General features: G+C 54.2%; 1 protein-coding gene and 1 long non-coding RNA gene across 5 annotated transcripts; one reads left to right on the top strand and one right to left on the bottom strand.

The window, feature by feature from the left end:
- Nucleotides 1–474: 474 nt before the first annotated feature.
- Nucleotides 475–10,354, bottom strand: trim25 (tripartite motif containing 25). Of its 4 annotated transcripts, none has more exons than XR_015925472.1 (13): nt 10,197–10,353; nt 9,043–9,704; nt 8,855–8,950; nt 7,434–7,667; nt 6,881–7,049; nt 6,695–6,730; nt 6,476–6,511; nt 5,991–6,053; nt 5,600–5,650; nt 5,223–5,294; nt 4,560–4,625; nt 2,404–4,195; nt 475–2,352 (listed from the first exon to the last, which is right to left on the bottom strand). XR_015925472.1 is itself a non-coding variant. In XM_088600200.1 (12 exons), exons 2-12 carry the CDS (start codon nt 9,643–9,645, stop codon nt 3,663–3,665), a joined length of 1,959 nt encoding a protein of 652 aa, XP_088456326.1. In that variant the 5' UTR covers nt 9,646–9,704; nt 10,197–10,354; the 3' UTR covers nt 475–3,662. The 4 variants fall into 4 exon arrangements, 2 of the variants coding, with proteins under 2 accessions (XP_088456326.1, XP_088456325.1); XR_015925473.1 differs by having other exon boundaries at nt 2,434–4,195; XM_088600200.1 differs by having other exon boundaries at nt 475–4,195; nt 10,197–10,354.
- Nucleotides 4,520–5,601, top strand: LOC148652927 (uncharacterized). The gene is made up of 3 exons (XR_015925479.1): nt 4,520–4,652; nt 5,182–5,329; nt 5,426–5,601. It is a non-coding gene; the product is annotated as an uncharacterized LOC148652927 (long non-coding RNA).
- Nucleotides 10,355–10,565: the final 211 nt, after the last annotated feature.

Here is a 10,565-nt window from a genome sequence, read left to right as displayed (position 1 = left end):
TCACACCAGTCTGAAGGGTGAAAGTCTCGACTCGGTTGTCGTTTAGCGTCGCCACTGATCTGTTCTTAAAGGGGACCTGCAGTGCCATTTTTATATTTCGGGATCAGAAAGAATCAGCATTGTTCGTGCATTTTAAACCGCGATTAAAGTATAATGTGCACAGTGACTCGTAAAACCTCCACTTGACATCATGAAAGTGACCAAAGTTCAGGCATCTGCAGCGCCACGCTCTGCGCGTCAGAACGAGGGAACAAAACCTTCAGTGAGGTTCACACCGCAGAATACAGCTCTTTTAGCTCTAATTTGAAATGCCATTTTCCCCTGTACCATCAATTAATTGATTAGGTTGCCGAGATTTAATAACCAGTCTGAAAAAAGGGGACTGCGACTCCGCTCCAGCGTGTTGCGGCACTAGCGCTCAGCCCACTCACGACGACTCGAGGAACCGCAGAAAAAAAGAAACCAGAACATTCCAACATTTAAATGATTTATTGTGTGTCCATAAGAATATATTTAATTTTAATTAAATCATCACGTACACGCACAATTCACGAAGACGATAATTCAATTCACGTTCCCCTCATGCCTGGCAAAACAACAATTACAACAACAACACCAACACGTTCCGGTCTGAAATCAGAGCAGCACGCAAGATGCCGGGAAGAGGCTCCATGCGCGAGAGAAGGAAGTGCTGCGGAAGAGGACCGTGACTTCCGGTCGAGCTCACCGCTACAGCTCCGCGCGGAGCCGCAGGTGCGTCTTCATGGACGTGAACGACTTCATGAGCCCAGGAGACAGTGCTGGCACGACGTGAGTCACGCAGCGGAGGGCGCTAACGGAGAGCTTGACACCTGCGGCGGGGTATTTAAAACAGAGGGCTTGTGTGCACACAAACTCCCCCCCAACACAAACAGAGATCTACTCGGCAGATCGCTCTTCCCAATGCGCGACTCCTGCAGCATCGAACCGGGGATGCTGGAAGACTATTGGAATCGAGTGTCGTCACGACGATAACGCGGTGGGCGAGAAAGCCGATGCTGTGGAGGCCGTTTGTGTTACTGGGCCCTGCGGCGCTTCAGGCTAAGTCTGCACGAAACAAGCAACCGAGGACGGCCACAGCAATTAGAGGGAAAACAAAACGCCTGTGTTCCCGTCCGCAGAAGTCAAGTGACAGCCGTTTTTTTTAACACGGCCTCTTTAGGCCTGGGAATGACTTCAGAGGCCACAGCGAGGGGCCAATCCGCCCCCAGACGGGGGTAATTGGGTTAACCGGAGCTCGGGGCGGGTTCCCACGGGGACGACCGCTGTGCTGCAGTACAGTACCGACCAGCACGACACCACCAGCGCCCGCTCGCCTCGCACGACACGGACCCGAAAAGCCGCAGAACTGCGTCAGCCGCATTTAATGGGCTCATTCACATCACGTCTGTCCGTCTCCCGTTGTGTAATTAGGTATAGGGAGGACGGGGCTTGCTTGCCACTATAACTCATAAGGACATGAGCTGGGGATACACCCTAGCAGGCTCGCAACTGCGCCACCTGCTGGCTGATTCTCGCCATAGCCCGGTGACTGACTCCCTGCATTTATTTCTGCAGGCGACAGTGGAGCCCGCGGTATACCCAACTCTCGAGCCTGACTGCAGGAACGCACGTACACGAGACTCTCCTATGGGGTGAAATACCTTTTTGAAAAGCCACAGAACAATCATTTAATGCGACTGAGCCTGGTGCCGCCTCAGAAACTACAGTGGTGAACTGCATTTTATTTAGTTCCTCAGCCTGTTAGAAAATAAAGCTAATGTCTGTCAAACTGGATACATGCCATCTCAGAAACAATGCACTGATTTTCCAGTGTTGTCCTGAGTGTGGGAAGTCAGTCTGCCTCTTACTGACCCAAGGGACTGAGGACAAAAGTGGGAATGACATAAAACACTGTTTTCCTACTTTTCTAGACACTTCTTCCCAAATCCCATGGCATTCTGTTGTATCCAGTACCTGACTCTTTCCTCTGCCAGACTATTTTCAGCTGGAGCTGTAATCTGTCAACTGAGATGCTGCCTGTTCATCATATTCCTTTAAACTCTCTCGCCCTGAACTCCTCTTGGTGGAGACAGACGCCAAGGAGGAGCTAACCCGAGCTTCAGGAGTAGAAGGTAAAGTGAGCAGCGGTTCTCTGGAAGAGGAAGGCAAGTCTGAGACCCTTATATCACACCAGTCTCCGCTGTCGGATTAGACACCTACAAACTGTCCATTCAACGGTCTCTCTAGCAGGCTTCTGGGTCAGCACTGGTGCGTAATGCTTTGTCTGTACTCTGTACAGAACTTCGGTAGAGCTAAATGGTGCAAGGGCACCTGTGAGATCACCAGCGAGTGCAGCCAGACCACCAGCGAGTGCAGCCAGACCGCCGAGATCACCAGCGAGTGCAGCCAGACCGCCGAGATCACCAGCGAGTGCAGCCAGACCGCCGAGATCACCTATGAGTTCACCTACATCTGTAAGATTACTGTAAATACCCTCATTAAAGTAACCACTATTAATAAAATAGTCACACCTCTCCACTTAATAAAAATGTTGCACAGCAAGAAAGCAGGCCTCAAGAAAGACTATGGATTTTAATTAAAAACAAAACCACATGCATACTGCTTTTTAAAAACCCACTGTTGCTCTTTTTAAGCTTGGTTTACTTCTCCCAGAGGCCGCAGTGCTGTGAAAGCTGCAAGACTGGATTGACCTGTCTTGACTAAAGAGCAGATTAAACCACAGGTGCTTATTTCGGGAGGGAGGTGCTATCGGGCCGCTCCAGCTAGCCGAGTGTATTTTCTCTGCTCCTGCCACACACATGCTGGCTCTTACTGCCTACGATCCCCACGGCACACAGCCACATCGCCATGCGACGGGCAAGCCCCTCCAAACCACCTGGTCCAAACCTGCACTTCACAGAGAGAGCTGCACACATGCGATCGGATTTCTCCCATGTGCTGAAGTCGTTTAAAAAGTTCATTCATGACAGGGGAGCCATGAACAGGGGTCCTCAAGAGAACTTCTGGACACGTTCTTTTTCCACCTGCGGTTCCTGAACTATCAGTCGCTCTCCTGTGAGAAGTGAGATCCGTGCGGCGTGGCCTGTGTTTTAGACAGACGCACATTACAAAAACTAAAATAAATGTATCTGATGGAGCGCAGCAGGTAAGTCAGCACGTGCTGCCAGTCAGCTCTTTTAAGCATCATGCAGGTCCGAAGAGGAAACGTGTCTGTTAGAACTAAAAACCCCTCAATACATTGTTTGTTAAGCAACAAATTAAGATACTGTATAATTACAACTTTTTAATAAGTGTGTGAGTATACTGTAAATTAGTCTAGTTAGTGACTGGAGCAGATAAAGGATTTTAGCTCAGGTCTTTTACCGATTTACACACTTTGCCAAAGGGATGGTTGGCTGTCAAATACTTCAGTGTGGTAAGAAGTGTCGCAGTGATGCAGCCAATTAAATAATTACCACTGCTGTGATCACTAATGGCGGAGGAAGGGAGCCCGGGAGACGCAGAGGCCTCCAGGAAGCGAGCTGGAGACCCCGGTGTCTACGTGCCGGTGTTCGTCAGGACATACGACCTGCCGTAGCCGGGACGCCCTCCTCCGCGGGCGAGAGCGCCGCCCTGCTGGCTCAGATGGCCAGCTTGCAGAGCGTGAGGGTGGTGCCGCTGGAGAAGAGCCAGAAGGCAGGGTACACGGCCTCGGTGAAGCTGGCGGTGAAGGTGTGGATGGGGTAGGCGCGGTCGGCCACGTTGTAGAAGGTGGCGGTGCCCTCGTCGCAGTCCAGCAGCACGCCCACGCGGCTGGGGCTGGGGTTGAACAGCACGGTCTCGGCGCTGTCGTGCCAGGCCGACAGCTTGACGTTGAACCACTCCAGGCACCAGGACTGCTTGTTGCGGCCCAGCCTGCTGGACGGGCCCTTGCGGGCGATGCTGTTGTAGGCCAGGCCCACGGCGCAGAAGTTGCTGCTGGTCAGCTTGACCTCCCAGTAGTGGCGCCCGCGGGAGAAGCCCTTAAAGCAGAGCACCTGCGAGCACATGGAGAAGCGGGCCGGGCTGTCGGGGTACGAGGTCTGCTCCTCCGACACTGCGGCCCGGGTGAAGTTCTCCGACAGGACGAGCCGCCGGTGGGCAGTCCTGAGGTCCAGGGTGAGAACCGTGGCATCTGGGAGAAGCAGGAGAAGGCAAACCTCATGACCTCTGGCAGCGCTGAGGGAACCCGGGTCAGGGGTCAGAGGTCAGGGGTGAATCTGTCTACCTCATTCAGCCCTTGGATTAAATTCCTAATGAGAATTTAGGGCGCCTTGCAGATTAGCTAGTTACAAAGATCGCTGTCAACATGTTGTCAAAGAAATGAGCTGGCGGGAGTGGTGATTGGCTAAATCTGAGGTCGTTCTTACTATACAAACATTAATTGAACATAAATAAAATCTGCTTCTTCAAATTTTAGTCCAAATCTACAGAAATGTTTTTGGTGTCATCGTTTAGGGGAGTATGTAATGTGTAAATGGGGAAAAAAATCAACTTACGCTGCAGAAGATCGCTTCTCCGGGCAGCTACAGGGTTGCTGAGTGGAGGGTCCTTCGTCAAATAATCTGCAGAGGAGGACAGTGCAGACGGGGGTAAGTGTTTACTGTGATTTATATCACATGCATGTTCTATATACAGGTAGTCCTCGACTTACAACCACTCGCACTTGCGACAGCCGTCCCCATAATTGTATTACTGTTTTGTATATTATTTTCGTGTCCCGGCGTTCGGTCGTAACGTCTAACATTGATGACATCATCAGCCTGCGCGACACCATGCTGCCGCATGTTATCGTTCGGGTGGTCTGCGCGCCAGAAAGTGAGTGTGCTGGTGGTGCCAGCAGGAGAAAACGAAAGCGAATGACAATAGGTTTAGAAATGAAAGTGCACACAGTGGCTGCTCCTCCAGTGATAGTGCCTGCAGGAAGGAGTGGCGTGCAGCCAGCCCGTGGGCAGTGGTGCTCTGGGGCGGGGGAGTGCCCAAGGCCCTATCCCCTGTTTACAGTGCAACTCGCAGAGACCCCACCCTGACAGCGTCTCTCTGTGCGTCAGCTGATTCTGTCCCAGGGGTCGTGAATGGGGCTACAAGCAAGACCTGCCCTTCCGCATGCTCTGTTCCCAGAATACCGTCAACCTGTTTCCTGAAGGATCCGCGAGGGTTACCTTTCAGAGAGTCGTTTCCCACCAGCAGAGGAGGAGGTCCTGGGACAGGAGTCGGTGTTTTTTGGGGCATTTCTCAAAAACAAAAGGAAACGGAGATATTAACCAAGGTACGACACTACTCCTGCCGAACAGACACAGCTGTGGCTCTGCTCTCACATGGGGAGATCTGTTGAGGCGTGTCGGTGCTCTGTGTGTGTTTGCAGATTTCCAGTCTGAAACTGTTCACAAACAGCTGCCCCTCCTGTCCTGGACAGTGAACTGCACAATCATGCAGACAGAATCGATGAAAAAGAAACGTAGGTCCATCTTGGATTTATGTGTCTTCTTCCGAATGTGTACGGTGAGAGTTTCTCGGACAGGGCCGAGGGTGAACTTACTCTCTTTGGGGCGCGGCGGCAGTGGGGTTTTGCTGGGTTCCTGGATCTTTGCTGCAGGAAAGAGGGAGAGAGAGCTGAGCCGAGTCTGTGGAAGGTCAGACAGGAGCCAGGTTTCCTCCACTATGCAGCTGTGGTGCTGGCAGAGTGAAAGGACAGGGCCCTGGACAGAGGCTGCAGGGCCTCACTGGGATGATGCTTATAAGGAAGATACAACTTCCACACTGGGGTGCGCAAGATGGAAAATTATTTCAGTTTTGGAGTAAAACTTGGTCGTGTGTCAGGAGTGAGACTGGAGTTTGACTGGAGTGAGACTGGGGAGCCGTGTGTCTCAGGATTGATTGGGGGTGAAACTGGGAGTCATGTGTCGGGAGTGACTGGGAGTGAGACTTACTTGGTGGGGGTTTCTTTCCTGGTTTGACTTTCTTTGGACCTTTGATTGGTGTGGGATTTGCATCTAAAGAAAATATAAAAAATAGCAAAGTAAATAACTCTGAGTTCTGCAATGAAGTGTGATCAGCTCCGCCTACAACAGACTTTTTAACGTTGTTTCTCTATCTGCAGATCTGTTCTTGCAGGCATGGGGAATAAAATTCATTAAAAACAGAGATGTTGCTTCCTGAGCTTTATCGGAGTGAATCAGTACAGAAAAAAGCACATCCCAGACAGTCCCTAGAAGAGCAGCAGTATTGCCATGATCTGAGCCACAAGCTGGCTGTCAGGGCTTCTCGACCTGTGGCCCTTCTCAGCCGAGCAGCACTGAGGGAAGGGCAGTGGATTGGAGGCCCAGTCTTATATTAACAGTAGCGAAGCTGCTGAGCTGCCTGGAGTCTTTGCACAGACATGATCCTGACCTCAGAGCTCAGTCCAGACTCTCACCTGGGTCCCCTGGTGCAGGCTTGCTCGGCTGTTTCCCTGCGGAGAAACAGGTCAGCGGTGAGTGTCTCTGAGAGCACCGGCACGCCGCAGTCCGCACGGTGAGCTCTCATGGCAGGAGCCCAGGGTGTGGAAATGTGTGTTCCACCAGACAGAAGTTCGCTTTTGGTTTTTAGATGACATAAACATTTATTATGAGATGTTTCGGTTGTTAGAACTCACCTGTATCAGATGAGGTATCGTCACTCCCTGGTTTGTCTAAGACATTAAAAAAAGTAGAAGTTAAAACTGCGCATAAAAAACAAGTCAAAAGATCAATTCAGTGCTGTCCCCCCCCACCCCCCCCCAGAGGAAGGGAGGGGTTCCCCACTCCAGCCGTGCGGATCGGGGCTCTGCGCTCCTGCAGACCTGGCCTCAGCAGCTGGGGTCGGCCCTCCACTGGCTGCTCCAGCAGGTCACCCAGGAAGTGCTTCAGCGCCGCCGCGGCCGTCTGGCAGGACAGCACCTGCTTCGAGTCGATGTGGATCCGGGGTGTGTAGGGGTTAAAGGTCACGACTTTGGGCAGTTCCACCATAGTCTGAAATAGAACAACAATAAACTGAGCAAACAATCAAACACAGGCGCCTCTTCCAGATAGCACAGGGCGAGACGGGGGGGATGGGCTGGGCCTGGAAGTGGGAGCAATAAGGAGCCAGAGAATCTGGGATAATAATTCCTGTAGTTCTGCGTTGCAGTTTTCTAAATTTCACGGCTCTTTCCACGGGCTGCTTCTAGCAGGATGAAATCATTTCAAATCACCCTCTTTTGAACACATCAGTCATCTGAATGAAACGCCTTTTCAACACGCATATATATTTACTATCGTTGCTGTTAGATGTTTACAATTTCTCAGTTCAAATTGCCGTGCAGGATCTCCAGACGCAGTGCTGTAAAGCCAGTGGCACGAGGCTGGCGGCCCCACCTGCAGGAAGCTGATCTTGTGCTTCTGTGCCAGCAGGGCCTCCACGCGGCCCTTGGTGCTGGCCATCTCCTCCACGTTCATGCTCATCCTCTGCATCAGGCCCAGGATGCGGGTCTGGGCGCCTTCCTGCTCGTGATCCACAGCCCTCAGGGCCTCTCGCTCGTCCTTCTCCAGCATCTCCTTCATCTGCCGGTACAGCTCCGCCAGGACCTTCTTCCTGGACTCCGCGGACTCCTGGACACCAGGAGAAGCCGACAGAGAGAGGAAAAGCTTGGTCATAGCGAGCAAGGCAGGGCCTGAGAGCGGAGGGGACTGCAGGTGTCTGGGACTCCCCGGCCCCTGGGGCCCTTCAGGAAGCAGGTGGACGAGACCCAGGGAGCAGTGAGCCACTCGCAGCCAAACAAGCAAGACTTGCCGAATCTTTCTGATCTTCTCTCGGTGTCTTTAAGCAGCTCTGCATTGAGAAATAACATGATTTGAATTTGTAACTGAATTTATTCGGGCTTGAGCAAGAGGGGATTCGACTCAAAAATTCAAAGGTGCTCAGAGAGCTTGGTGGGCTGTCAGCCAGGGGGACAATCTAAGGACGAGGGGCCGCAGGTGGCGGGCGAGAAGGATGTGTACAGTATCCAGCTCATGGCAGGACACTCCTGTAACATCGGCACACCTCTCTGCCACGTACACGTCTGCAGGCAGGGAGCAGGATTGTTTATCACCTGCACCCTAGAAACGGCTCAGAAACATCCTCCTGAAACTGGTCTCTAGGGAGATGAGTCACGCACCGTCGTGCAGGCTGAGTCACGGCCGAGCACCACCCTCGTGTGCTCTCCAAGACCAACCTCCTGGGCGGCGTGAATATACAGTATATCCAATGACTTCAGTGAAAACTGGTCTGGGACTGATACAGTACAGTGGGATTCCAGGCCCTGACGGCCGGAGTCCAGAATGTTCTCTAGGTCTCGTCACTGAGCGGCAGGGTTCGAGCGGTAGAGGGGCTGAGGCTGTCGAAGAGAAACGCCGAGCTTGGCTGGACAGTGACTGAGCACCAGCCGCCCCACAGGCTCACAGTCCAGCAGAGCCAGTGGAGACAGAGTCCGGCTGTCAGCTGTAGCCTGTATACTCTTCCTCTGCACTGTGGCAACTTGACAGTATTAAACAAGGTGTTACTGCATCAAAATCTGCCCCTGTCCTCTCCCCTCTGCCCCCTGTCCTCTGCCCCCTGCCCTCTGTTCTCTCCCCCCTGCCCTCTCCCCCCTGCCCTCTGTTCTCTCCCCCCTGCCCCCTGACCTCTCCCCCCTGCCCTCTGTTCTCTCCCCCCTGCCCTCTGTTCTCTCCCCTCTGCCCCCTGCCCTCTGCCCCCTGTCCTCTGCTCTCTGCCCTCTCCCCCCTGTCCCCTGTCCCCTGTCCTCAGTCACACTCACCCGGACAGAGCTCTGCTGCTCCTTCATCTGTGAAACGACGGTCTGGGTCTTCTCGATCTTCTCATTCAGCAGAGTCAGCTTCTCCGTCAGCTTCGCCTGTGAAGCAGGAGACAGGGCGCGGTGAGGAGGAGGAGGAGGAGGAGGAGGAGGAGGCGCGGGGGGCTCCGGCGGGGGGCGCGGGACCGTACCTCCTGCTCCGCCCGCTGCTCCTGCGGCGTGGAGAAGCGGCAGGGCTTGTGCGTGAGCTGCAGGCAGAGGCTGCAGATGGCGCGGCGGTGCTGCAGGCAGAAGAACTCCAGCAGCTTGCAGTGCTCGGCGCAGAGGCGCTCCTGCAGGTCGGCCAGCGGCGCGCCCAGCTGGTGCGCCTGGAAGGCGGGGCTCTCCTGGTGGGGCCGCACGTGCTCGGGGCAGAAGGAGGCCATGCAGGTGAGGCAGGTGTTGCAGGCGCGGGCCTGCAGGCAGGTGTCGCAGAGCACGGACTCCGGCTCCGGCTCCGGCTCGTCCCCCTCCTCCGGCTCGTCCCCGGGGCCGGCGGCCGGCTGGGCCCTGGTGAAGGTGTCCACCACGGTGCTCAGCACGGTGTTCTTGCGCAGCTCCGGCTTGGTGTAGAAGTGGGTGCGGCACTGCGGGCAGTTGTAGCCCAGCGCCACCTGCTGGCTCTCCTGCCAGGTGGCCTCCAGGCAGCCCCGGCAGAAGTTGTGGCCGCACGGGGTGGTCACGGGGCTGTCGAACGTGCTCAGGCAGATGCTGCACATGAGCTCCTCCGCGAGGCTCAGCAGGGGCGACGCCATGTCAGCGCGCGGGTGGGGTGGTGGAGGCGAGCGCGTCACGGGTGCGTCACGGGCGAAACCTGCAGAGGCCGGGCGGAGGCAAGCCGGAAACGAAAACGAAACTTAACTGGAGCTCCCGAAGCGCAAACCTGGCAACGCAGAAGAGGCGATTACTCTTTTTACGAGTTACGATACTCTTTTTTTTTTTTACCCTTAGGCAAGAAAAACTTCAAGACGAATAAAACAAAACATCAAATGGGCTATAATGCGTTTAAAAATGACTACATTAGGCCGCCCCTCGCTGTTATGGGCTCCAGTCCGTGATCTCGAATAACAACGCATTTTAAAGGTACTATAAACAAGACCGAGAGAGCAGACTGGTTGTCTGGAATCACTACATAGGCTCGACTGTGCGTGACATGAAAAAATACTTTTATACCCGAGACTTAAGATGACTTTTTTACTCTACACGTCATTCCAGTTGTTCTGATCGCTATATATATATATTTAAAGCGTGCGAAGGACAGCCTATCCGCCAGAGCTCACCGGGAGCGGCTGCGTGGAGGTCTTACCTGCACACCTGCGCGGCGAGACTGCGACTGTCCTCTGCCGGGCCGCCTGCGCGCGGGGCTGCGGGTCCAGCCGGTGCGCGCGACCTGCGCTCGCGAGGGCGAGATCCGCGGGTACGGCGCGCGAGCAGCGAGGCTGTGTCTGCAGTGTGTCCGCAGCGGTGTTCCTGATTCGCTCTCTCTCTCTCTCTCAAGCGGCGCCTCCACAGGTTCGTCTTGCGCGGTTTCAGCGTGTCGCGCAGGTGCGGCAGCTCTTCAGTGGAGGATGACAGGGGTCCCTCTGGCCAGACGAGTCGTCAAGACACTTACAATCGCATCCAAGCTGGATGCAAAACATGCAAACAGCAGAAATGCCGATGCTACATTCATGCT

Source organism: Lepisosteus platostomus, chromosome 11 (assembly GCF_059453375.1).
Source record: "Lepisosteus platostomus isolate fLepPlt1 chromosome 11, fLepPlt1.hap1, whole genome shotgun sequence".
Classification (NCBI taxonomy): domain Eukaryota; kingdom Metazoa; phylum Chordata; class Actinopteri; order Semionotiformes; family Lepisosteidae; genus Lepisosteus; species Lepisosteus platostomus.
Note: the sequence above shows the minus strand (reverse complement) of the source record. Positions and strands in the feature narration are given on the sequence as shown.